Below are 27,429 nucleotides of genomic sequence, written 5' to 3'. Positions count from 1 at the left end.
ACGTTACAAAATACGCAAGTGTCTTCTTGAATAGGGTCTTGTATAAGTTCACTAAGAGTACAGGAAGCAGATCTTGAAGACCAGCCAATACAAGACAATGCAGATCCCTATAATGCATTATGTAGAACATGGGCTCACATCCATTATTAATGCACTATGAAATACAAACACTCTTGCCTATGGGCTAGCATGCTCTGGCCAGACACTGAAGGGGGTAGCACTGAGCATAAGTTAAAGGTTGTCCAGGGTGACACGTGAAATGTTGTGATGATTGCACACATGAACGTCTTGACGCAAGACGTTTAAGAGATATCTGGTGATGTTATGGTAATGTGAATCTGTAGATGGCGATTGGAGAGAAATTGTCCACCGGGTTAGTAAAATAAATATAATTTTCAGGCTTTTGTTAATCTGCTGTTTAACGAAGATGTCCCCACATTACATTCTTCTTGGAGATCGTTCGATTATTGCCTCACCACGCTGGTCGGTGAGGGTTGTTGCAAAGGGGGCTCCAGAACGAGTTGAGAAGATATCAATCTTTTTTTATCTTGATCAAAGATCATTCATATTCGTGTAAAAATCAATCTCACGAGTCCGTGGATTCTACTCAAGTCAAGCTGTGACTGACAGAAAGAATCAACGTTGCTTAAACGAGGGTGGTTCGAATCTTTCCTGGACTTTGCACATAGAAAAGAGATAATTCCAGGATCGTGGCAACTTATCTACATCTCAACATAGTCTCCATCCACAGCACTTCGTCACCGGAATGTGTGCGCCATAATTCATTGCCAGGACAGAGACGCTTACCATTGTTTCTGGATTTGTTATTGCCGAGTTTTGGGTAACCTTTTGATCAATCTGTCAGAGTTTTCTCTTCAGTAAGTCATTAATTATAACGCAACTTCATCCTAAAACGTAATTTTTATTGGAGAACTGTGACCCCATGTCACAAAGCTAGACAGACGGACAGAGCTCATGCATGAGAACACTTTTGAACCCTAGCTTACTCCATACCCCAAAAACGCACACACACAATAATCATTCTATCACCCACACGTCACTGCTGGCCGCCACTTTTGCCACCCACCATCCTCCTCCTACCCCCGTCACATCTTTCACGACCATACCAAGAAAATGACGCACACAATATATGTAAAAAACACGTCGACCTATATATTTGTTTAAGAATGAGATTGTTTAATGAAAACCTGCGGGACGTGTGCGTACCGTGCGCGCGTGGTGGCTGTGGTGATGACCTGCAGCGGCCCCCTCTCAGGACACTCTGTGTCATGATATTCACCGCACTCATCACACCCTGTAGGCAGGTAAACACACAAACACATTCCAGTATACCCGTAAGCGACTTTTGGGACAAGTCCAGTGAATTAACGGGTTATTTTTATGTGAAGTATGTAAACGTAGTTTTCGACTCTGCTTGTAGCCAGAGACTTTAGTGATGGCAGTGTTGAAGAAGTTGTCATCACGTACATATGAGCTCCAAATCCTCTGGACCAGGCTCGGCCATGATGCCTGGCTGCCTGAGGGCACAAACACATCAAACGGATAAATTATGGTGTGGTTTTTGCAAGGTCGGTGTGGTTGTCGTAATCATCAAAAATGCAATTTTACCATTATATAATTTTTTAAAAGTCAACATATTTATCAATAACACAGCCTTAAAATAAAAAAAATATATAATAGGTGTTGTTTGTAAAACATAGATGGGTCATTGCCTGAAACATCGCCCCTCACGAAATATTTCTTTTGGAGTACCATTATAGCATAGTTGTGAAGATGTGACACTTCATAACGATTGTGGAAATTTTGTAAACATGATTATAATGTAATAAACCAGTGTATGTGGCTGTGATTGACTTGGTGTGGCCATGGTTTGGGTAGCAACAAATTAAAAAGCAAAATAATTACCCTTAGACAATACATAGTCCTTTATTGTGCACAAAACATTCAAATCGTCGATGAATTCAAGATCAAGCTCAATTAACTTGGGAGTTCAAGCCCCAACCCATGACATCGATCATACCCATACGCCTACAAAGGCATTGGCTCAGGAACCTCAGACTTTTCATGAGACAATAAACATTAACAAAGCAAAGAGCCAAAGTAAACCTGCTATACTGTACTATTTATTATAAGCTCATTAAACAAGGGAATGACAATTGCTGGCATAACTGCGGACCACCATTTACGATAATATGCAAGCTTCAGAATTGTGTAATTGATGGCCAAAAACAGAGGGAGCGGAACGCTGGCTGGACCTGTCACATTTTTTATGCGGTCCCATTCCCAACAATTTATCTTTATCTTCATCACTGATAAACCGGGGTGCAAATGAAAAAGCCGTTCAGGTTTGTGTTCTCAAATTAGTTCAAGCTCTCTCTCGAGTGGCTAATCCACTTTGTTTTTATATTGATGCATGTCAGATAAAACAACATTTGAAAGTATAAATCAGTCTTTATTATAGAAAAGAGGCGAAAACAATAGCAGCATTTATCTTCGTGGTTCTTTCCGTGAGAATTATTTTATGTTTTATTTTTATTATTTTATTACTTTCCTTATACGTGACTTTACCGAAAGAACCAAGAAGATGAATCCCTGCAGTCACGAAAGCTTTAAATCGAAAAATAGTAGCATTTGTCACTGCTTCTCTCGTGTGGTAATGTATCCTGACTCAAGTTTGTTGACCCCCTGTGATCGTAACCCCGTGAATACAAATGCATCCGTGCAAATATAAGGTGAATGCATTCATTCAAATCAGCAGTTTTCGTGGGTTTTACAATTCGTGCGTGCGACTTAAAACTCACAAAAAATTTGCAAATTTCTGCAAATGATTTAACGAAGCTTACGCATTATTTAGCAGTCCCATATTTGGGTTTTTTAGGGGCTTCACTGTATTTACGAATATCTCAAAAAGCAACGAATCCCAGTGCCCACATTTTCACTTAAACGAGGCTCCACAACTCACTGTGCGCTTAACCGGAGCTCACAGCCACTACATCTATGCACTAATGCGGAGCCCTGATCCAGGTACGTGCTTTACCGATGCTCGAACACACACGTGTGTGTAACATGATGCACATATATGCACTTAAGCGGAGTTCGGCATGCACAACGCGCGCTTAAGCGGAGATCGCATGCTTTTGGATGCACGTACGCGGAGTTCGGCATGCACTACGCGTGAAGATCTATGCACGAGCTTATGCATGGAACTTCACTGGTGCTTGGCGTGCACTCAATGCGCTAATCCGGAGCCGGTGAGTCCGCCTACAAAGCGCTGAAGCGGAGCCCCCCCCCCACGCGCCCCGGGCCGGGCCAAGCGATGGCGGGCGGACCCCACCCGCGCCGCACGGGAGCGGCCTCCTCCGGGCTCCCCGCGGCCCCGCGACCCGCCCGGCCCCCTCCGCCCCGTTCCCGCGGACCCCGCGGGCCCTGCGAGCCGGGTCGCCCCGGGGTCTCGGCCCCGGCGCCGCGAGCACCTCAAGAGCCGCGATCCGCACTCGGATCCCGCCCGGATTTCGCCTCCTCCTGCGGGTCGCCTGCGCCGCGGAGACGCCGCCTCCGATTGGCCGCGCGACGCGCCACGTGACGCGCGCGCCGGGCGCCCTCGCTCGCGGGCCAGAGCAAGGCGCGGTCCTATTGGTGGAGACGGTGGGGAGGGGAGGGGTTAAAGGGGGAGGGGAGGGGTTAATGGGGGAGGGGAGGGGTTAATGGGGGAGGGGAGGGGTTAAAGGGGGAGGGGAGGGGTTAATAGGGGAGGGGAGGGGTTAATGGGGGAGGGGAGGGGTAAATGGGGGAGGGGAGGGGTTAATGGGAGAGGGGAGGGGTTAATGGGGGAGGGGAGGGGTTAAAGGGGGAGGGGAGGGGTTAATGGGGAAGGGGAGGGGTTAATGGGGGAGGGGAGGGGTAAATGGGGGAGCGGAGGGGTTAAAGGGGGAGGGGTAAAGGGGGAGGGGAGCGGTGACGTCACCGCTGGGCGGGGGCTGCACAGTCGGCAACCACGAGCCGTGGTCTATCCACTGCTGGTTTGGTCAAACAGGCTTATGATGATTGGTTGAAAGAACAAAACTATAATATAATGTAGGTAACTAAATAAAAGCACGGTTGGCTACGTACAGTGCGAAAGAAGTTCGACATAATTGATGACAAACAAGAATAGGTTTTATCTTCATCATGGGACCTCCTTTGCCAGTACCAGAATAATAGTGCATTGTCTTTGGGCTGTACGCCTTTTGGCATCCTCTGGTATAACACCGTTTGAGACGAGGCTCAAAAGAAAGCTGTCTCTGGTGTGGACCAATCAGTTTCAAAGACAATGCATACATTATCAGAGCATGTTTTTTGTTTGCATTTTGACCACAAGTATTGTGATTAATGCAGACATGATTCTTCGTAAAAAAAAAGGTTTACGTTTTGTTGCCAGAAAAAAGGGGAAAAATCTATTATATTTTGGTACTGGCGAAGGAGGTCCCATGATGTAGATGCTCACCCCAAGCTCTCATTACTCTGATATGGCATTGTCTTTGGTGTACGGTGTCTTTGGTGTACGGTGATTTTTTCTGCAATATTTTGCTGTTTTTTCTTGGATTTTCAGTTTGCACATAGTCACTTTACGATGTTTTCTTGTTCATGTTTTTGTTTGTTGCGGTTGCACCCGATTCAAGAGCCGAATGGCTCACAGGGCTATACCTAATAAATGAACTTTGAACTTTGTCTTTGAGCTGTACGCCTTTTGGCGTCCTCTGGTCTAACACTGTTTGAGATGAGGCTCAAAAGAAAGCTGTTTCTGGTGCGGACCAATCACTTTCGAGGACAATGCATATATTATCAGAGTATGTTTTTTGTTTGCATTCTGACCACAAGTATTGTGATTAATGCAGACATGATTCCTTGTAAAAAAAAGGTTTCAGTTGTGTTGCCAGAAAAAAGGGGAAAACCCTAATCTTATATTTTTCTACTAGCAAAGGAGGTCCCATGATGCAGTTATGTGTTTTTTTTTATTATAAAAATAAATCAACACATTCGTCAATAATAACGTGGCCTTAAAATGAAAACAAAATTTGAACGTACACCGGTGCGCTGTATAAAAAAGGCACATTTTTCGCAATCATCATTTATTTTCCAGCGATTCGCAAACCCGGTCAAAATATTGCGGGTTGCGACAAAATCAGTTCGTCATGCCGAGGCACTAGGATGAGGAACGTTTATGAGCCGTTGAACACAAAGCTTCAAAGTCGTTTTCCGTATAGCACCCAGGCTGATGACGATTGACTCCGTGTTCCAAAGACAGATTTAACTCGGGACCTAGACTTTGTCGGACGGTTCCTCGATGCATTTCCGAAATCATTTCTTGGCAGACGGTGGCATCAAAAGATTGAGTGGTGTAACACGTTCGAAAGGAAAAGTAGCTGCTGAATCGAAGGCAACCTTTCTGATGGAGTCTGCTGCTCACTCAAGGGCAACAGCGACATCGTCAGAATTTTTTTGTGAGGACTGCTGTTTTATGCTGCACCAGTGTCCCGCCGATATGTCCATATAGTAGGTGACGTTTTGGGCTATTGCCTTTCTTAGCACATACAAGAAGGGGTACTGCTTGAAACGTCACCTATTTATATTTTGCATTGTAAGGCTACAGTTTTATAGACGAATATGTTGAGTTTTTTTTCTTAATTATGCTTGTGCACCACTGCCAACGCAGGAGCAATGCAAAATCATCCTTTTTTTTAATAGCATCCTAATTGCACCGATATTCAGTGCTTAATTAAATCGTTCAAGCTGTCCGGGGCTGAGTTACAGAAAATGTGTCTCGGTGAGGGTGGGGTCCGAGGAGGATGGGAGTTGGGGGGCGCCCGCGAAATATGAGAAATTACGCTCTGCCTATAATTGAATAAAATTGGTAATATATAAATCTAGACTTAAAGCTTCCGTGACTCCAGGAATTCATACTCTTTGGGTCTTTCGGTAAAGTCACGTAGGTAGAAAAATGATAAAATAATACAAAATCACGACGTTTCGATCACGATGTTTCAGGGGTCACCAAAAAGATTTTCAAAATCATGAGCAAGCACAAGATTCAGGTCCGATTCAACACAGTACATGAAATTCGTGATCTGTTCCCATCTGTGAAGGATGTGATCCCTGACCAGCAATTCCCTGGTGTCTACAAACTAAGTTGTGCCTGCGGCAGTACGCTAGTTACATTGGGGAAACTAAGCGACATTTCTCGGACCGTGTTCGCGAACACAAGGCGGATCTGAAACACGGTAGGACCAACACCTTTGCCGTGGCTGATCATTGTTTTAACGCTGTGGGCTCACACGAAATTGATTTATCCAAGACGAAGGTACTATGCAAACCCACTGGCTATCAACAAAGATTTGTTCATGAAGCAATCCAGATATATAAACAGACACAATTTCAACCGAGAAAATGGGTACAAACTGAGCATCATTGGAAGGACGTTATTAACCAGGTAAAGTCACAACTGGCTGTGATGCTTCCATTTTATCTGCCTATGTTAGCAGTTATTTCCGACTCTTTGAGTTACATTACCTTGTTAAATGTCTTTACATTAACAGGCTAAATGTCTCACTAACATAGCTGCTGCTCCCTTTTCCTCGACACGGTGGTGGCGCTCGTTGTTTAATAGGCTGAATGTCTCATTAACACAGCCGCTGTTGCGGAAGCCGTCTCACATTGACATGCTAATTTCTAATCTTGAGCAATACAATGGCTTTTTAAGCACAGTAACCGTGGGGTTACATTAACAGATTGACATGTTAATCTCTAGCAACACAATAACCGAGATATACCTAGCTTTGCGATCTTACATTTACTTGCAAATTCCATCTCGAGCCCCGCCCACTTAGCCTTGGGTTGTACCCATCTGAAACCTATATAACCTTTGGCTGCAGCAGCTCTCTCGCTTTCGTTTCTTCCTACCTCAGCAGTCCGCCTGCTGTATTTTTTCACCTGAAGACGATGGCTTGTGTTGCGATCGAAACGTCGTGATTTTTTTTTATTATTTTTCTATCTACGTGACTTTACCGAAAGACCCAAATAGTATGGTCATATATAGCTTATTCTGAATTATAAAAAGCATAACACTGCGTCGGAAATGCATAAGTGGTTAAAACGATTTATTGAATGACTGAAACGTGTTGTGCACGAGCAGGACACGTTCGTTACAAAGGGTGTACAGAGCAGAACGCATTTTCATCTGAGCTGATTTTCTACGTTGCTTTAATTCGAATAAACGGCAAATTGATTTTAATAACATAGTTAATGGAAAACCTGACATCACAGCATTATTGCTGTACTGTGACTATACACCGTGCTCAGTGCTTTTGGGCTTCTCAGATTGCTCTGTGACATCACAAAACGTTATATGCACCGTGATATCCCCAACTTGCAATCTGCTCTGTGACACCATAGTATGATCTGTCCTCTGTGGCATCACAGGATGTTGTCTGTAACATCACAGCATGAGTTGTCTGTTACATCGCAGAGTGCTACACGCTGAGACATCACATCGTCCTTTGTGCTTTATGACATCGCAGCATGCTCTGTGCTCTATGACAGCACATCTTGTGACATCACAGCCAGCAATGTGCTAAGATGCTGTGTGACATCAAAGCGCACCCTGTTAACACAAAGACACGTTACATATGCATGAAATGTAAGTGTTCCGAAAATCTGGAAAAAAAATATTCTAAATCGTCCTTAATAATTCCAGAAATTCCAGAAATGTTAAATCCACAACTCATCGCTATAGTTGAAGCAGTGTGCATCATATAGAAAACTCATGACTAGTGGAAAACATAGCGGTGAAATTACGATAGCACTGTACGTACAGTAAACTTGAAAAGGTGATATAAAAATATAAATGCAAATTCACACTCTAAAAAATACCATTCGCTACGTGAAAGTAATGTCTGCCAGCACATCAGCAATCAAACCAGTTACATCTGATTAAAAAACAAACCTCAGCAATAATATTTCACTACTTTTTGACACCATGCTCCTCTCAAATTAAGGCAGATATGAGATTGTAGTTCAGACAACCGATACCAGTGACATTAACAAGTTAACCAAAGCGCTTACAAATATAGCCCTTATCAAAGTGGATAGCATACGATGAAATGCATTTATGCCCATGTTTCTTATTATCTCAATAGAATCGTCAACAATGCTGTGGTCTTAATTATATATAATCGGCGACGTTTCGGGCAATAGCCCTTCTTCACAGCACATAAAAATGGAGCAGCCGCTGTGTGGCCCCAGAAATGGGATGTAATGCTTTGCCCACTCTTGCATTGTGTTGAAAAATCCGACTATTATACAGTACTTTTTTTTTGTATCTATTTATTTATATTCGATGACTTGCTTACCTTTTTTTGTATTGTGCACTCGCCCCTACTGGACATTTGTGAAAAAGAGCTTCATAGCTCGTCGGATTCCTCCTCCAGTCTAAATAGTATGTTTTTGCTTCTGCTTGCCAGAAGGGCCATTGCCCAAAACGTCACCTCTTTTATATACATTTTTTTATTTTAAGGTCACGGTGTTTATGACGAATGTGTGGAGTTTTGTTCTTCATTGTGCTGGTCCACCACTGCCAACCCAGCAGCATTGCCAAATAATTGGTTTTATTATTAACTGTGCACTAATTGTTTTGATAAAAAAAAATAAACACCAGCCCCACGGTACTATTCTGAAAAGAGCGTGGAAAATATGATGTTCTGAAAGATTTAATCAAAACATTGCTAACCTGCAATGGATTATCTTACCTATATTTTCACATGTTTGGCACAGATCTGATTACAACTGGGTTGGTTCTGAGAACACGAATGTTCTGCAGCACCACTTACAACACAAAGACAGCATGGTTCAACCCTCATGACACAAGTCCGCAGTCGAGTGCAAGCTAGCTTCACTACTTTTTTTTAAAACACCACCAAAAATCAATAATATTCAATAGTTTCCCCATTGCTGGCCAAAATTATGACAAAGCTACCAAATGTCCTGGTCAGTCCCAGTGTTCAGGATGGCTGTCCCAGTGTTCTGAAAATGTTGTGAAAATCAGCATTTTTATCCCACTTACAATGTTTTTCATGCATTCGTGTTCGACTCCTTGTGCGGGCACAGGGCGGGTGAGGAGTGGGTGAGGCCAATTGGCAGTAGGCTGGGCCAATATCAGGAGTACGAAGCCACTCACTGCTCTGTGAATGGGGTTTAGGGGTTGAGTGTGCAATCGTGGGCAGGGTTGTCACGAGTGACTGCCAACTCACCATGTGTTCCGGTTGACCCTCCCAGAAATTTGATAGCTTTAAAAAAAAAGCACATTCTTGGCAACATACACATTGAGCCCTTCGTAATTTGCGCTTGGGGACATGGATTCAGATTACTCTAGGCATGGTTGTATATTGGTCATGTGCTCCTCTGGAATCTGAGTTAGGTTCATCATCGTATTTCTCGAGTTCTGGTTGAGAGGTCGCGCGGTCAAAACTCAGGGCAGGGTGCAGCCACCCTGGGCGGCCTCGGGATAGAGCTCGCAACTGATTGGCCAGGGTAAGCTGAGAGTTCGCATCGCATCGGCACAGGCGTCCAGCGCCTCGGCGCACACCTCGCGGCACGGGGGCCGCACGCCCTCTCCCGGAACGCAGCCCGGCACCAGCACGGCGCACACCAAGAAGCGCAGGTGCGGGTAACACGCCAGCTCCGTCAGCACCTGCAGCCGGCACGCAGCGCAAGGAGACTCCACGTCGTGCACGATGCAGTCACGCAGTCACATAGTCACTTTAAGATGTTCATGTGTTTGTTTTTTGTTTGTTGCGGTTGCACCCGATTCAAGAGCCGAATGGCTCACAGGGCTCTACCTTCTTGGTTTTTTTCGGTAAAGTCACGTAGAAGGGAAGTAATAAAATAATAAAAATAAAACATAATAAAATAATTCTCACGACGTTTCGGCTACAACGCAAGCAGCCGTCTTCAGGTGAAGAATGAGACACTGCCAAGCTTTCACCTGAAGACGGCTGCTTGCGTTGTAGCCGAAACGTCGTGAGAATTATTTTATTATGTTTTATTTTTATTATTTTATTACTTCCCTTCTACGTGACTTTACCGATTCATCAAGAAGATGAATCCCTGCAGTCACGAAAGCTTTAAATCGAAATTTAGGGCTCTAACTAATAAATGAAACTGAAAACGCACAGTCCTGATTGCCTGTCCCGGATGAGGATCTCCCCACACTGTGCGAGTCGTGGGGGGCTATGTGAACATACTTCACCATGCTGGTCAGTGCCGGTTGGTGAAGGTAGGGAACATAGATGTGGGAGCATAGTACAGTACGACGATGGATCTTGATGCACTGCCCTCTGCTGCTCACAGCGATGCCCTGTAGCAGCCATCAACAAACTGTGCTATGGAAGGTTGTTGCCAAGCCAGGTACTACCCAAGGTCAACTCTCCAGAAGGTGATTTGGACATCGGCTCAATTGAATTCAAGGTCGCACAACGCACACGCGAGGTGTTTGGCTTGGGAGTGGTGCGTTATGACTTTGTGAGACATGTGCTGCCCGTGTTTTGGAGCAGCTTCATTGGCAACAGAAGATCACTGAGCCTGAGGCAACACACACCCTGGGACTGGACTACCAGACAACCGGGCATTGTAAACTGGTCTTGGAGTTAAGCCACCACACTTGAACTAACTTGAATCTCAACTTTAATACGTCAATTATTTAACATGGCTCAGATGTGTGGTCAAGCAGTCGCAGCCCCAGTTTAAGGGACATATCTGGGTTTCCCAGTGCCATTCATCATCATTCATCAGCAGCAGCCATGATCATGAAATAACACAACTATTACATTAATTCCGTGAAACTTTTCTCGAATTTAATTTTACTATGAATATTTTACAAGCGCGGTAATTTAACTGAGCCAACAGACGTTACAGCAAATGTAACTTAATTTAATATTGACGTGTGTTTGTGCAGTAATTGATTTCTCATGTCATTTTTATTTTGCAGCTGTCTGGAATGCTCTTCCTTCCGATATTAGGAAGCCACTGGAGCTATGCACTTTTAAATCATGTAGATTAAACAATAATTTCTTTGCTGCTTTTTGTGTTTAGTTGTTCTTCCCCCGCACCTTCGGTTAGCACTGTTGGCTACGTACGGTGTGAAAGAAGTTCAACATGCATACACACATTTTGGTTACCCCAGGTCACTCGTGCAAAATTAGACTTATCCTTGTCTCTTGAGTTCTCACTTGGTTAAACAAAACAAACACAACTGAGCGCAGTGCTTGTTGTGGCATTCAGCACAGTGGGCACCTTGTAATGCTGCAGCAGCGCATCCGCTGTGTCTTGGTCGGGCAGCGAGAGCAGGACGTTGGGAAACGACGTGAGGTTGTAGCTGAGTCCGCTACACATCTCCACTCGCACGCCTTCACACTCCACATCTGTAGCCACAACGGCACAGCACGCCGTTACAGCCTGCACGCCACCCCACCCAGTGGCTCAGCATGCACACTCACTGCGTTGCACGGTGCACACCAACATACACCCCGCAATGCCAAACGTAACACTACCACCGCCATCACCACCGTCATTAGCCGTAATCGGTCCACTGCTGAATGAAAGCCTCCCCAAGTCACGTGGGTTATTTGACCGTACTTCACCACGCTGGTCAGTGCGGATTGGCGAAGGCATGGAGCAGAGACGTGGCAGAGAGCACTCCTCTTTGCTTCCTACAACATCGCCCCACAGCAGCCGACAACACTTGCTTCATGCATGGCGGTCGCCCATCAGAATCTGAATCTTTATTCAGACTGGAGGAATCCGATGACCAATGAATCTCGTTTTCACAGATGTCCAGTAATATGTCAACAGATGTCCATCCAATCACTATCCAGGCTCAATGCTGCTTCGCTGCCGAGATTGGGTGTATTCTGTGTGATTCGATGATGAAATTACGGTTACGTGCTGTCCATGGTATTGTGCTGGTGCTGTCCATCCATGGTAGTGTGTGACGGTATTGTCAATGTTAGCGTGTGCTGGTGCTCACTATGCTAGTGTGTCTGTGCTGGTGGCGAGTCCTACCACTGTTGTTGGTTTGTGTGATGTCCAATCCAGTGCAGTTTCTCTCATCACTTCCGTCCACGCAGTCAAACCAACCGTCGCACACCCACTCCATGGGAATGCATGCCACTGGGGCAAAGCACTTGAATTCATCCTCCGCACACCCACCTGCACACACACAAAGACAAACACAAAGATCCCCCGTCTAGCTTACATACGTTATTGGGGAAACTGGTTAGTGAGCACCTATGAAGACCACAAGGAGTGATGTTGCTAGCACCATGCCAGGCTACCTTCGTCTCCCCAGTGCTGATGTTTGCATACCAAACCAGGTTCTCATATAAGGCTGGATTAAACTAGGAGTGGCACATAACCAGTTCAGATATCACCACTGGTGTTAGCTGTGGTCAGGAATTGAACTCAGGTGGCTGGGTTCATCATGCAGTGTGCAAACTGCTGCGTGACTGCACCTCCGCATGAACTCCCCTGTGTAAGTGTGCTTGCATTCGCGTGCTTGCATTCGTGTGCTTGCATTCGTGTGCTTGCATTCGTGTGCTTGCATTCGCGTGCTTGCATTCGTGTGCTTGCATTCGCGTGCTTGCATTCGTGTGAGTGTCGCACGCTCTGATTGGTTGACGGCGATGTAGGTTGCCCTGAATCCAGGTGCCGTCGTCGCTTCATCGGACACGAAACTGACCAGCAGCTCGTTACCAGAGGAGATCAGATGAGGTGGGACATGGGACCCACAAAACCTGCATGCACATTCGCACAAACACGTGGACAGACGCACACAGACAAACTCACGAATACAGTGGTATGTACAAAAAAAGGACCTATTACCACATCACCCAGAATTCTCCCGATCTCATCAGATTTTGGACACTAAGCAGGATTGAGTTTGGATAGTGGTTGAATAGGTCATCACCACGGCCCCACAGGTGTTATGGTGGAAATCAGGGGGCAATACACGGTTCAAAGTTTGAAAGGTCAACGTGTACCCATGCTCAATCGTTTTTGTAAATATGGGTATTTCTGTGATGTCCTGATAACAGTGAATTATGTGATAGCCACTTGAAATGAGTGAGTTATCAAATAATTCACTCTTATAAACCAAATAAATAAATGGGTACTAATAAAGTTGTGCTACCTTTGGTGATACCGATTTCTGCTCTGGCCCATGAACAATTTTTCTCGTCCTCTTCCATTCTCTTTAATTTAGCAACTGCCACATTTACTCCACATTTATCTCTCTCTCCTGGTGGTATCGTCCATCTCTGTTTCGGCTTCCCCCCTGCTCTTCCACCAGCAACTTCAGTTATCTGCCCGTTCATCACGGCGTACTCCTCGCTCATCCGTTACACTTGACCAACTTCGAACAAATTATTTTGTGAGTGTCGGCAGTTGTGCACAATCATAAACAACAATTCAACACATTTGTCAATAACAATGTGGCCTTACAAGGAAATATGTAAAACATCAAACAACAAATAGCCTTATTGGAACCTCATTTTCCAGTAGAAAAATATGATAATTGGTGTTTTACCCTTTTATCTGGCAAAAAAACTGACACCTTATTTACAAACATGACAAAACTGACACCTTTACAAACATGACTCCTCGTAAAAAAGGTGTCAGTTTTGTTGCCAGATAAAAGGGTAAAAAACCAATTATCAACAAATAGCCTGTTTCCTCTAATCCATAACGCTATCGACGCCACCTTCTCCTTCTCCTCTGACAACTTCGCTTCGAATGTGCCCCATGATCATGTGCATGCACACACACACACACACCTACCGGCCGATGAGCGTGCGTGCGGGTGGTGAGTCGAGCACGTCAAGGTGATCGTACAGGCACAGGGGGTGGGGCTCCAGGTGGAACTCCTCCACGTGCAGCTCCACCACCAGCCCCTCGGGCACCACGATACGCCACACGCACACCTGCGCCACGTGCCCCGCGGGCGTGGCCATCCATCGATTAACAATTATAATCATTTCGATTTAAAGCGTCATTCAGACTCTGTCTCCTCGACAGACCTGTTCTCCACCTGAGGACGGCTGCTTGCGTTGTGGCCGAAACGTCGTAAGAATTATTTTATGATGTTTTATTTTTATTATTTTGTTATTTCCATTCTACGTGACTTTACCGAAAGAACCAAGAAGATGAATTATAATCATCACGATCGTGATTTGTGTTTAACATAGCGCCTTAACAGTACTCTCCTTTTTGTATTTGATTGTCAACCAACACTGGGTAAAACAACATGGGCATTTTCGTTCTCTTCTAGCATGTGCACCAACAGGTGCACCAACAGTTCCACATGCACTCTCTTTCAGCCCCGCCCCCCCTCCCAATACGTTCCATTCATTGGCTACCACATTCAGATAAGCCACTCCTTCCTCCCCCCTTAACTTGTATTGAAGAACTTGTATCTTGGAATCTTTGCCTCACTTGATACAGCAAATCCAGCTGTGACGGTCCCACCTGATGACAGAGACTTGTGTTGCCTCCGAAACGTCGTGATTTTTAAATTTATTTTTTATTATTACTTTTAGTAATTTTTAATTTTATTTTTTACCTACGTGACTTTACCGAAAAAAACCTAAGAGTATAGCGCCCTCTGACACGGCTTCTCGCAGTGCTCTACATAATCACATTTGAAAGGGCATCCCCTAGTGGCAGTTCTCCCGGTGGGCACATGGTGACAAGACATTTAAAGACAAGCCACAGTAGTGCGACTGTGGCCATGCCACCCAAACTATGGACCACATATGAAACCTCTGTAGTCTGCGCTCCTTCAATGGAGGAATAGCAAACCTTACCAAACTCCTTCCTGAAGCCCTCTCGTGACTGGCAGACCCCGATATTGTCATTGAGCTCCTGAAAATATTGCCACCATACGCAAGAATAGAACCTGGCCTGCAAATCGGCATTGGTCTGCCGGTAGACGCCGATGTTTGCGATGTCTCATTCCATTTGAGTAATACGCAGGCATTTTTTCAGCATTTGGATGTTTGGCCAATACGAGTTACATTGTACGTTTTTTCATGGCTATTGTGGGAGGGAACTGGAGAACCCAGAGGATAACCACGCAGAACAGGCGGAGGACATACAAACACCACACAGAAAGGAGCGCCGAGTTGGAAATCGAAACCCAGGTGATCATTGCCGTGAGGCACATACGTTACCACTGCGCCACCCTGCCGCCCACCGTAATGAAATGAAAGAGACTGGACAACCAACACAAATGAGACAGAGTGCGGAATTCCAGAAAGAGCTCCCCCTCTTTTCCCACCGCGCACACCGTACCCCGTGCGCACGCCACTCACACCCGGCACCTGTAACGGGGGGTATGGCTCTGGGTAGAGAGGCGACGTGATGGTGCCTTCAGAGTCTGTGAGCACCCCTCCACAACCTGCACACACGGTACGCGCCAAGCAGACCACATGCACGATACACAAACCGCACGCCAATACCACATTAGAACATCTGTGGTTGCCGTGGTTGCTGTGGATTGTTGTGGTTGCTACAGATCGTTGTGGTTGCCGTGGATCGTTGTGGTTGTTGTGGCTGCCGTCACCGAGCTGGAAGGTGCCGTTGCAGTTTTCCTCGTCGCTCCTGTCCACGCAGTCCGTGACGCCGTCGCACACGAACTGCGGCAGGAGACAGCGTCCCACGTCGCATGCCCATTCATCCTGCGCGCACTCCACTAGCAGCAGCACAAAGACAAAGAACCCCCGTATAGCCTTTAACAAACTGTTGGTGCAAGTGCTATAAGCGAACACATACCCAGTAAACATGCAACAACTGCCCCAACGTTGCCATGTGGATTGAACCGTTGGATCAATGTTGTGCCAATGTTGGCCCAACGTTCCGTGTTCACGGGATTCCTGTCATTCTCGGATCCCTGAGGATGCTGGAAATATTTATATGACAGAATAAAACAAAGTGTAATCGTCGGTGTTTATAAAAACAAAAAGCACAGAAATATATTTTAAATATACCAGTATATTTGAGGGGATGTCCACCAAAGAGATAGAACGATTAAATCAGCTCGTGTACAGCTGCTAGGTGGATTGTTATGGTGGCAGTTTGGGGAGAACTTCATCCAGCAGTGAACTAATCAATCATTTTTGAAGACATCATCCAGGTCAAAATGTCTTCTTACATTTATGACGGTGCTCATATCTGTTGTGAGCCCTGGGCCGGTGGGGGAAATTCCACATTCTTATGGTGGGTGCCACTTTTTTTTATATGACAATCACTGCTGACTTTCTCCGGGTGGGATGGCACACCGAAAGACGGCTTGCACCGATAAAAAAAAAACAATCTGCGGGTCCAACAGACTTTTGTTCATGACAGTTCCCTAATCTTCTTGTACTTTGCGCATCTTGAAACAATGCCTTGCAACCACACAATCGGAGCACGCCTTGGCCTCAAGTTAATGATATCTACCAGGCTGTCTCAACACCAGTCCCTGTGACACCCCGGCCGGCTGTCTTTCGGAATCAACCATCTTTTATTGTTCATGCAAATGAAAACCGCTGAGTGCACTGCATGCACCTGATGGTTGGTAATCAGGGAAAGCTGTACAGTGGCGGGGTGAGATGGGGGTCACGAGAAGTGGAGTTGAGAAACACTCAGAGAGACTGCGCGGTCCAATCAAGGCAACACTGTGCATTATAAAACAAAAGTATAAAATAAGATGTCCAAGTAGAACCCAATCGTGTTCTGGGTATGAGTGTGATGGTGGTGCATGGGACGTACGCGTGTCCGGGTGGTGTGCGTGGTACGTCACGTTGAACCCTGCCTCCTCCACACTGGAGTCGGAGGTGAACACTGCGAGGAGCGAGTGCGTGTGCGTGTGGAGCGTTGGGGGGGCCCGCCCCCCACACAGCCTGCACGCGCCGCGCACATGGACAAACGACGCGTCACACGCCGTGCGCGACTCGACGAGCCTACGGCGCACTAAACCACACGCTGCACCAAGGCCGTAGCCATGGAGTCAACATTGGGGGGGACCAAATCTTCCAGAGGGTCTGGGGTCCCCCCCCCCCCCCCAGAAAAAAATGTTAATTTGAAAACGAATTTCCTGCCTAAAATATAAATAAATACATTAACACATGGGATGGACTTTTTTTTTACAATAATGTCTAATAGTATATTGTATTACATTGCCCTGTTTTTTTCTTTTTTACCTTTTCTTGTTTCATTGTATGTAACGGCAGAGATTGGGGATTAATAAAGTACAACCATAACCATAATAATATAAACAGAAATCTATTTTATAGCGATATATTGGGGGGGACATTTTGAGCATATTTGAATATTGGGGGGGGGGGATGTGTCCCCCCCAAATATATATTATAATTACGGCCTTGCGCTGCACCACCATCACCAGCGATGATCGATCCACTGCTGGGTGAAGGCACCCAGGGGGTCACGATCTCACGCCGTCTTGCGACGTAGAAATCAGCACCCAGAACACGAGCTGACTCCACTTCACTTGAGTTGGCACCACGGCTCAACGGCAAAGTTAAAAGGCTCAGACAAGGCCCTGAGACTGTCACGTTAAACTGCACTTGTGGAAGAACTCCGCAGCAGCAAAACCACGGCTGGAGGGAAAGGTGGCACAGCGGCAAGTGCTGCCCCACACTTCCCAGTTTGACGACCCGTGTGTGATTCCTGGCCACAGCAAGCGCCAGGAGCGAGTGATTTATGAAACGGTTTTGGGTCCCTCACTTAAACATACCTGAAGCATGGTAACACAACACCCCACCCTGGCGACTGACAAGGTATGTGGAGGCCTTCATTCAGCAATGGATACATCAAGTGCAAAATGTATCACGCGGTGTGTGCGTCAGTGCCATGCAATGGTTATCTGTAAGTACCACGTTATGGGTATGTGAGAGTACCTTGTGGCCAGAGCCGGCCCAGCCACTAAGCGACCCTTGCAATTGCAAAGGGCCCCGTGGCCAGCAGAGGGCCCCCCTAGAGTCACTGCTAGCGATTGGGTGAAAACAATCATACATCAAAGGGGCCTCCAACCAAATTTTGCTTAGGGCCCCCAAAGGTCTAGGGCCGGTTCTGCTTGTGGCATGCGTGGGCAGTGCGTGGGCACCGTGCGGTGTGAGTGGCGTGTGCGGGCACCGTGTGATGGGCGTCTGTGTGGCGGCGTCGGTGAGCGTGAGCGCGTCGTGCAGACACGGCGGGGCCCCCTCCACGGCAAAGCGCCCCGAGAAGCGCAGCGCCACGTGCAGGTGTGCGGGCACCTGCACGTGCCACTCGCAGCGCACCGTGCGCGGGTAGCGCGCCCCCTCCCCGTAGCCCGGGGTGTGGAACGATCCGAACAGGCCCCGCAGCTCGCCTCCGCAAAGCGCTGTGCGCACACCGCACCGCACCACACAGCAGCACACCGCACGGCAGCATTACATGCACGGCTCACCGCATGACAGCACACCGCACAGAACACAACACAGCAGACATTTAACACGACCAAAATGAATTTAGATTTAAAGCTTTCGTGACTGCAGGGATTCATCTTCTTGGTTCTTTCGGTAAAGTCACGTAGAAGGGAAATAATAAAATAATAAAAATTCAACATAATAAAATACAATTCTCACGACGTTTCGGCCAAAACGCAAGCAGCCGTCCTCAGGTGTCTTTCCGACAGACCTGTTCTTCACTTGAGGACGACTGCTTGCGTTGTGGCCGAAACGTCGTGAGAATTGTATTTTATTATGTTTTATTTTTATTATTTTATTATTTCCCCTCTACGTGACTTTACCGAAAGAACCAAGAAGACGACCAAAATGACCAATATCATCCATAATACGGTTTTTTTTGGGTTAGATCACGTAAATATATAAATGCGTCGTTAAACCCACCACCACCCGACGCAGCCAATTAGTAAGGTTCGTCACGTAAACAGATGCCAATCCGTTACTAGTACAGCACACCGGTGTGTTGGAGAGCGTATCGCACGGCCCACATTCCCTCCGCACTCGACGACACTCGTGGCAATAATCGCACCCTCTACATCCCCCCAGCTCCCTCCTCACACGCAGCCGTCGCCGCCGCAACACGCCCCGCGCCTCCTAGTTGAGCTCTGCTCTCAGGAATTTCTCGATGTTTAAATGCCACTTAAGTGTGCGCACTGCGAGGATAACCCATCTCGTCTGTAGTGGGCAGGGTTTGTAGCAGTGGTTGGCATGGGCCCTGCCCAGTAAGCATGCCAACGTGGGGCCAACTGTTGGGCCAACATTGGCACATTTATGGGGAGCAGTTGCGCAGCGGTCCGCGCGCCACGAACCTGGCGTCCCGGGGTTCGATTCCCGCTCACGGCCAACACCGGTGACGATTATCTGAACCGGTCACGGACCCTCCTCTAGGTCGACTCAGCCTTAAATAAATACTTGGTGCGGTGTGTAAAAATTAACCCGTAAAAACAAAGTTTTTCACTATAAATCCTTTATATGCGTGGCGGCTAGAGTCCTCTCGTCCTCTGGCTTGTCGAAGCCCGACTCGCTGTTGCTGGGCTTGGTGTGTTGTTCCCGGCTTTTTTGCTTACGTTTGCAGTTCGCCGTGCTCTTAATTTCCTTCCCTCTTCAACCTTATATCGACTATTCGCTCCTGTCTGGGTGCGATTCAATTTTGACTTAGGAAGGTTCTGATTGTCATATGCTTCGGGTCGAGTTGTATATTAAAGTATGGAAATAACATTTCATATTGACTTAATGATGGTGATGGTTCAGTAGGCGTAACTTGTGGCCTGGTTTAATTAGAGTGGGTGTGAATATCGATAACTTTAGCCTATCCTGTTGTTAAATTCCGACTTTAACGTTACTTTAATAGCAATACAGAATTATTGAGCTTTTTGACTTAACTAGGCGAACGCGAACTCCTGGTAACCTCCGCAGCCTTGTTATTCAGCTGAGCCTGCAGCCTTGAGAGAGGCACAACACCCTTATTCTCGTCTCACTGTGGTCATCCAACCTTCTGCTCTGGGAGTGTTATTCTTAATTTCAGGTCAAAGGCCCCCTCACGTTCAGACGCGCAGGTTGTTAATCAGCTCCCTCCCCTGTGCACACAGCGTTGCTGACCCACTTCATTTGACCACTCACCCTGGATTTAATAATTTAATTCCTTAAAACCATGCAGGATGGTTGGCTTTTTGCCTTAATTATGTCTGGCTGACTCTCCCACTGTCTCTGCCGCCTGCACGGGTGACATATGCCCGTTCATCAGGCCCCCTCCTTCCTTGAAGCAAGGTTGCAAATTCTGCCATCCTAGCCCTCCTCCAGTCCATTACTTAGTGACACCTGGTGTTTTGCAGTCTGCTGTGCTTTGGGGTGTTTTCATTCATTATATATCAATGATGATAATATATAAAAATATCAAGTTTGGAAGAAGGGTTAGGATACAACATGCCGCCCTTTTAAAAATGACCAGTGGTCAAATGGCCACGGGTTATTTTTTAAAAAATGTATACCCTTCTTCCATCATGAACCATCGATTGTCCTCAAGTTTTGCTGCTATTTCCTTACAACGCGCGCGTACGTGTCACAACTTAACATGGTTATATGTGACAAGAGAGAGGAGGAAAAAAAAATTCTAAAGGAAGGTAACACGATAAGGGAGGGAGAAATTATTCTATTGACTACGTGTTATAGGAGATATCGTTAAAAATATAGTTTCTACGGTTATTCTTGGGTGGCATCATCAGGCCTTGGCTCTATCCCTGCTAGCTTGGCAAGGTACGTTAGCAGGAGCGTGAGCAGGAGGGCTGCCATTTCCTGGAAAACATGTTACACATTATCGTAGTGTGATATGCCCATTAGTTTAGTTCCCCAGAGATTGATGTTTTATTCTGAGTTAATTTTTTTATGTCCTAAGGTTAAGCGTTATTATGTTTCCACTTAAGCTTTCTGGAATTCGTACTCTTTAGTTTTTATTTTTTTTGGAAGGTCGTATAGGTAGGAAACATATAATAATAAAAAATTATTGTTTGTTGGTTAATTATCTTTGTTAAGTTTCTACTTTTCGGTACGGAAAACGTTAAGAAAACGCGAAGTTCCAACCGTTATTTATTCTGCCCTTTTCTGTATATCTCCAGATGTCTTGGGAGGCTAGTCCGTACATCTTTTGTCCATTCGGATGTCCATGACCTCTTTGTGACCGAACTCTCAACATTTTAACCGCCCTCCATGTTTCATGGATTCCTGGTGTTCTTGTGAGGAGAAGTGAGTTGTTTTCATTAATTAATTTAAAAAAAAGGTATATATATATTAAAAAAATTATTATATTTTTTTGAATTGTTCTTAATTAAAAAAAAAATAGACACAACAATCCGCCCGTTTGAAAATTATCAGGGGTCGATTTGGCCACTGGCGAATTTCCAAACCAAGTAAATGCCCCTTTTTTTGTGTTATGAATCTATAAGCCGCCCTCACTCTCGGCGGTTATTTCTTACGACGCGCGCATATGTATCACAATCGTAACATGGTTACATTTGAAATAAGCAAAAGAAATAAAACACAACGTTGAACATCGGTACTAATCCATAACGCATTCCTTCCAAAGCGCGCGCATGTATCACAATCTTAACAAGGTTACATTTGAAATAAGCAAAAGAAATAAACTTTAACATCGATATCACCAGTTACATGGTTCTCATCCCTCATAACTCCGACGGATATTAATTTTTTTTGTTTTTGTTAAATCCTGGGAAACGCTAGGTAGCGGTTTCGAACGCATTTTTGCGTTAATTCCCTCCTGGTACATCCTTGCAATCTTTTTACCAAGTTCCGAGTGTCTGGTTCTCTCCCGTTTCCTTTCCAAATTTTCCTTTATTCCACCATCCCTGACTGTATGCCTGTGTGAGGAGGAATGAGTCCTGTCCTGCCTTCTCTGCAGCTTTTGCATCGTGTTCCCCTTTGTTACATTTTATCCAGTCAATTAGTTTCCCCCGAGGTGTGTTCGTGTTATCGATACAGCTCCCTTCCCATATGTCTCTCTGACTGTACTGCTTTGTAACAGATTGGTCGGTACGTTTTAATACGAGCTCCCCGTACCCCGTCACCCATTCAAAAATTATTCTTAATCCTATCATCTCAAGTGGCAGGAGTTACTTTGCCATTCCTTTTCAGAGTACTTATAAACAATTGTATCACAGGATGCTGAAAAATCCCTTTGGGTCCTGCCCACAAGGCGGGGTTTTCTTTTGATTTACTGTGTCAGGATCTGTCCGTGTGTAGGTGTGTTCATGTGTGTGTCCGTACGTCCGTGTCCTTGTGTGCATCACCCACGGTATTTTCCGTTGTCATACTCCCTCCATAAAATCCATGAGCAAACAATCAGATGTTACAAATTGCCTCGAAGTCGTCTCTCTGTCTGGGTGCAATATTATCTCTTGTCTGGCCTTCTTCATGAACCAAAACACAGACGTTACAAATCGTCTCACAGGCGCCTCTGTCCGTATTGCACGACCTGGAGGGAGGGGCACACTCCCTCCGACCCTCACAGACGCACACAGACATGGTTAAAAAGTTTTAAATTAACATTTGTCCCTTACCATTTCCCAGTTATGATTCTGTATGTAGCCTAAGGTGTGTCGTTTCCCATCGTGGTGCTTGACCCAAGTGGAGGTGCCTCCCCGAGCACATACACACTCCCATCCCGCGCTGCGGGGATACAAAGACGGCCGGGATCTCCCTTTCTCTCCGACCCTGGGTTTAACATCGCTCTTTTATTATGTATTTTATTTCGACCTGGTGGTGATTTATCCCGCTATCCTGGCTTTTCATAAGTTTTACTTTTGTCTTTTCATGCATAGGCTTATTATTATTAATTTATTTCCGATATCTTAGGTTAAGGGGTAAGTTTCTTGATCCTAGGAATTCGTATTCCTTGGTGTCTGCATGGTTATATAAGCGGAATATAGTTTACGGTGAATAGCGTTAACATTGATGTTATGTACGATATTATGTATTGTGATGTTTTTAACTTAACTTGTTGGTCGGCTTTACTGACATGAAGTTGTATTTCATAGCCTGGCAGTCTTTGCCTCACTCTGTCTCTGCTCGCCGGTGTTGTTGCTGTCCAGCTGACGCCGTTAACTCAAGGCCTCATTAATTTCCGTCACTCCTTGTAGGTGAGGGCGGTTGAACCTTGGAGTCAGTTCTGGTTTTTGTCTGCTTGCTTTTTCTGATGTCCCCTGACCCCGGGAGTTATCATTCCTACTTTTATGGCCTGTCGAAGCCCGACTCGCTGTTGCTGGGCTTGGTGTGTTGTTCCCGGCTTTTTTGCTTACGTTTGCAGTTCGCCGTGCTCTTAATTTCCTTCCCTCTTCAACCTTATATCGACTATTCGCTCCTGTCTGGGTGCGATTCAATTTTGACTTAGGAAGGTTCTGATTGTCATATGCTTCGGGTCGAGTTGTATATTAAAGTATGGAAATAACATTTCATATTGACTTAATGATGGTGATGGTTCAGTAGGCGTAACTTGTGGCCTGGTTTAATTGGAGTGGGTGTGAATATCGATAACTTTAGCCTATCCTGTTGTTAAATTCCGACTTTAACGTTACTTTAATAGCAATACAGAATTATTGAGCTTTTTGACTTAACTAGGCGAACGCGAACTCCTGGTAACCTCCGCAGCCTTGTTATTCAGCTGAGCCTGCAGCCTTGAGAGAGGCACAACACCCTTATTCTCGTCTCACTGTGGTCATCCAACCTTCTGCTCTGGGAGTGTTATTCTTAATTTCAGGTCAAAGGCCCCCTCACGTTCAGACGCGCAGGTTGTTAATCAGTTCCCTCCCCTGTGCACACAGCGTTGCTGACCCACTTCATTTGACCACTCACCCTGGATTTAATAATTTAATTCCTTAAAACCATGCAGGATGGTTGGCTTTTTGCCTTAATTATGTCTGGCTGACTCTCCCACTGTCTCTGCCGCCTGCACGGGTGACATATGCCCGTTCATCAGGCCCCCTCCTTCCTTGAAGCAAGGTTGCAAATTCTGCCATCCTAGCCCTCCTCCAGTCCATTACTTAGTGACACCTGGTGTTTTGCAGTCTGCTGTGCTTTGGGGTGTTTTCATTCATTATATATCAATGATGATAATATATAAAAATATCAAGTTTGGAAGAAGGGTTAGGATACAACAGCAGTCTCACCTCCTGCACACCCAACGGCTACTCTGCTAGGGTATAGGTGATAGGTGCTTGGGCTCAGCACAAAAACCTCACACCTTGCTTCAATAAAAGCCTGCTGGGCTAAAAGCCACGTAGGAGTCACACTTGGCCCTAATGCTACATTTCCACGGCAATTAAAAATCAGACCCGGGTCGTGCCGGGCCATTCAAATAACTATTTTGGGTGTAGGGCCTGGTTTCGGCCACCTAAGCTTGCACTCAATATTTATCTGCAGAGTGTATCTTACTCTTGCTGCCGAACAACTGGGCTTAGGGTGACCATGCTCCACACAGTCTGGTTCAGGTGTTGATATTAATACAGTAATTAAGAATGGATAGCTGTTTGTAAATCTACTGCTAGATAAAGGCCTACCTGTGCGTGCAGTGTCTGTCATGGAGATGGATCATACTTGATCACGCTTGGCATTGCAGGTCGGTGGAGGGGGGGAGGTGGCAGGGCTGGTTCAGATATCGTTCGCCACTGATGTTAGCCATAGCTCGGGTTGTAATCTTAATATTTAACTTCAAAGTCACATGTCCAACAACGGCCTCAAATCACACACGCTATTTAAAGAGTCAAACTACGAACCATTTTGCCTGTAAGATTAGCAGTTCACCGTTATTGATTCAAGCAAGCCTGACTACTCATGAGACACGGTGTGTTGAAACGGGTTCAGTGTTGCTTGTCCTGCATCAATGCTGCTGAAAGGCTGTGTGGCTGGTTATTTGATTTATATTCACCACAACGACGCAAAATGATTAGTTTGAGTTATTTAAAGAGTCAGGGTTGCAAGGTTCATAGTTTAGTTTGCGAACCACTGCACCGCCACTCCACGGATACGCACACGGAGAGTCGAATTTCGATGTAAAGCTTCTTTCGTGACTGCAGGGGTTCATCTTCTTGGTTCTTTCGGTAAAGTCACGTAGAAGGGAAATAATAAAATAATAAAAATAAAACATAATAAAATACAATTCTCACGACGTTTCGGCCACAACGCAAGCAGCCATCCTCAGGTGAAGAACAGGTCTGTCGGAAAGACAGCGTCAACAAGACAACAGACGCTGTATTTCCGACATACCTATTCTTCACCTGAGGACGGCTGCTTGCGTTGTGAGAGTCGAATGTCAACCATTTAGCTGAGATAGACTGCTGGGGAGAGTGGAGTTACTTTTTAGCGAGCACCTTTGCACACACACACACGCACGCGAGTGCGCGCGCGTACACAGGGCCCACTGTTGAGGACTGTTTCCACGACACTCACGGCACTCCAGTGTGCACCGGGCCCTCAGCCTCGCGAGCCGGTCTCTTACGGCCGAGCGGGAAAGCAAAAGGGGCTCTCGATGTCGGCGAGAACGGGGGGGGGGGGGGAGGCTTTTGAAAATGCAGATGGTGGAAGCCACTTGTGCAGGCAAACCTCGGCACTTGCCGAGGGATTTACCAAATCTGTTTCACAGCTGGGCAAACTTCAGGCCTCACGGGTCCTTACCCCTGGACACAAAACTCTGTCGGACTAATCAAACGAGGGCGTTTCAAATTTAACCTGAATGATTAGTTTGAGAAAGTTTGACAGTAAAGAGGAGTGGACGAAATGTATCCTATTTTTTTTAGCTGAAACTTGTGATGCTGCTGCTGCTGCGATGTATATACCCCCTTTTACGTCGTTTCGCAAATACGTCGTCACTTTATTAACACGACTTCTTATTTGTGTCGCCTCAACCCACACCTACGTCGCTGATAGCATCCGTCCTTCTTCGAATCCGTCGCCTCGCAGCCTTCGCCTCCACCCACGAGCCCGTAAATCGCTTTGAAACCACGTCCTTTAAATATTTCGTCGCCGCACCTTTCAAGAACGCATCCCCCAACGTACGCCGGGGTATCACTCTCCATATTTCCTACAGCTGAGAGCTCAGCAACGGCTGCATCGCCAAGAGTGGTGGCTCACACCGCCGTTGTGTGGCCACAAACCACGGCCACGGCAAACATCAGTGGCACGGACGCACCTGGATGTGGAGGTACGGGCGTGGGGCCCGGGAGAGACGTCGACGCGGTGGTGGTGCCGGTTGTCACCTGCGAGTCTGAGCACACGCACGCACGTCCCCCCCAATATATCGCTATAAAATAGATTTCTGTTTATATGATATGTGGTTACGGTTGTACTTTATGAATCCCTAATCTCTGCCATTACATACAATGACACAAGAAAAGGTAAAAAAGAAAAAAACAGAGCAATGGAATACAATACACTGTTAGGCATTATTGTAAAACAATAATCAAAAGTCCATCCAATGGGTTAGTGATTTTTTATAAATATTTTAGGCAGGAAATAGCAGAAATTCGTTTCCGAATTTATATTTTTTTCTGGGGGGGGGGCTCCCAGACCCCCTGGAAGATTTGGTCCCCCCCCAATGTTGACTCCATGGCTACGGCCTTGGCGCACGCACGCATCACTCGACTGCGTGCATCGCTTTGTGCTTCACTCAACGCACAAAGCACGTGTACAGAAAGCACTCGGCCTTTGCGCATTACAAAAAGAAACACAACATCAGCTGTTTCTGAAGAATGACATTGCGGCCCTCTTGTCTTCGGTCACCGTGATGGGGTTTCTCGTCATTGACAAATATAATTCACGTGTTGCTGCGATCCAATTAAGGTCGGCAATTAACTCTTGAGTCGAGTAAAGGTGCAGCGATTCACGCACCACAATATGAACCCGACTATCTGAGTTAAATTCCCAGTAAATGGCTGTTTTCTTATCATGTATTACTTTTTTTTACATGGGCACAATGTAACAGTCCGGCTACGTGAGTGAGCAAAGTCTCCTCTGTCTTCACGAATTGCGGGAAAGTGAAGAGGTGCAGAAGTAGATGGTGGGAGGTGAACGTACAGAGAGGAATCGGAGTGAGAAAGAGCAGGTGGAACAAGCAGGAGAGACAGAGCAAGGTGGGGGTCCGTGAGTGGGAGCAGTGAAACCAAACGAGTAGATTCTAGATTTGAAGATTTCGTGACTGCAAGGATTCATACTCTTAGTTCTTTCGGTAAAGTCACGTCTCCGTTACGGAGATTTGTGTTGCCTCCGAAACGTCGTGATGTTTATTTTTTATTTAGTTATTTATTTTTATTTCATTTTTTACCTACGTGACTTTACC

General features: G+C 45.9%; 2 protein-coding genes across 6 annotated transcripts in view; both read right to left on the bottom strand.

Annotated features, from left to right (window-relative positions):
- Positions 1-3,645, bottom strand: part of PRDM15 (PR/SET domain 15) — a 29,877-nt gene extending 26,232 nt beyond the window's left edge. For all 5 annotated transcript variants that reach the window (XM_078594623.1, XM_078594625.1, XM_078594624.1 and 2 more), the window contains exons 1-3: positions 3,495-3,645; positions 1,489-1,538; positions 1,228-1,315 (exon numbers count right to left, since the gene is read on the bottom strand). In XM_078594623.1, the coding sequence (XP_078450749.1) occupies positions 1,228-1,315; positions 1,489-1,525 (125 nt within the window). In that variant the 5' untranslated portion in view covers positions 1,526-1,538; positions 3,495-3,645. The remainder of the gene's footprint in view (positions 1-1,227; positions 1,316-1,488; positions 1,539-3,494) is intronic.
- Positions 3,646-7,139: 3,494 nt separating this feature from the next.
- Positions 7,140-27,429, bottom strand: part of LOC144718970 (membrane frizzled-related protein-like) — a 30,804-nt gene continuing 10,514 nt past the window's right edge. Inside the window, exons 5-14 of the mRNA XM_078594622.1 lie at positions 26,284-26,358; positions 18,238-18,466; positions 16,855-16,985; positions 15,668-15,796; positions 15,426-15,502; positions 13,885-14,027; positions 12,712-12,842; positions 12,112-12,258; positions 11,344-11,471; positions 7,140-9,742 (exon numbers count right to left, since the gene is read on the bottom strand). Coding sequence (XP_078450748.1) covers positions 9,521-9,742; positions 11,344-11,471; positions 12,112-12,258; positions 12,712-12,842; positions 13,885-14,027; positions 15,426-15,502; positions 15,668-15,796; positions 16,855-16,985; positions 18,238-18,466; positions 26,284-26,358 — 1,412 coding nt within the window. The 3' untranslated portion in view covers positions 7,140-9,520. The remainder of the gene's footprint in view (positions 9,743-11,343; positions 11,472-12,111; positions 12,259-12,711; positions 12,843-13,884; positions 14,028-15,425; positions 15,503-15,667; positions 15,797-16,854; positions 16,986-18,237; positions 18,467-26,283; positions 26,359-27,429) is intronic.

Source organism: Lampetra planeri, chromosome 5 (genome assembly GCF_965212315.1).
Source record: "Lampetra planeri chromosome 5, kcLamPlan1.2.h2, whole genome shotgun sequence".
NCBI classification, from domain to species: domain Eukaryota; kingdom Metazoa; phylum Chordata; class Hyperoartia; order Petromyzontiformes; family Petromyzontidae; genus Lampetra; species Lampetra planeri.
The sequence above is the reverse complement of the archived record's forward strand: the minus strand, read 5'-3'. Positions and strand labels throughout refer to the sequence as shown.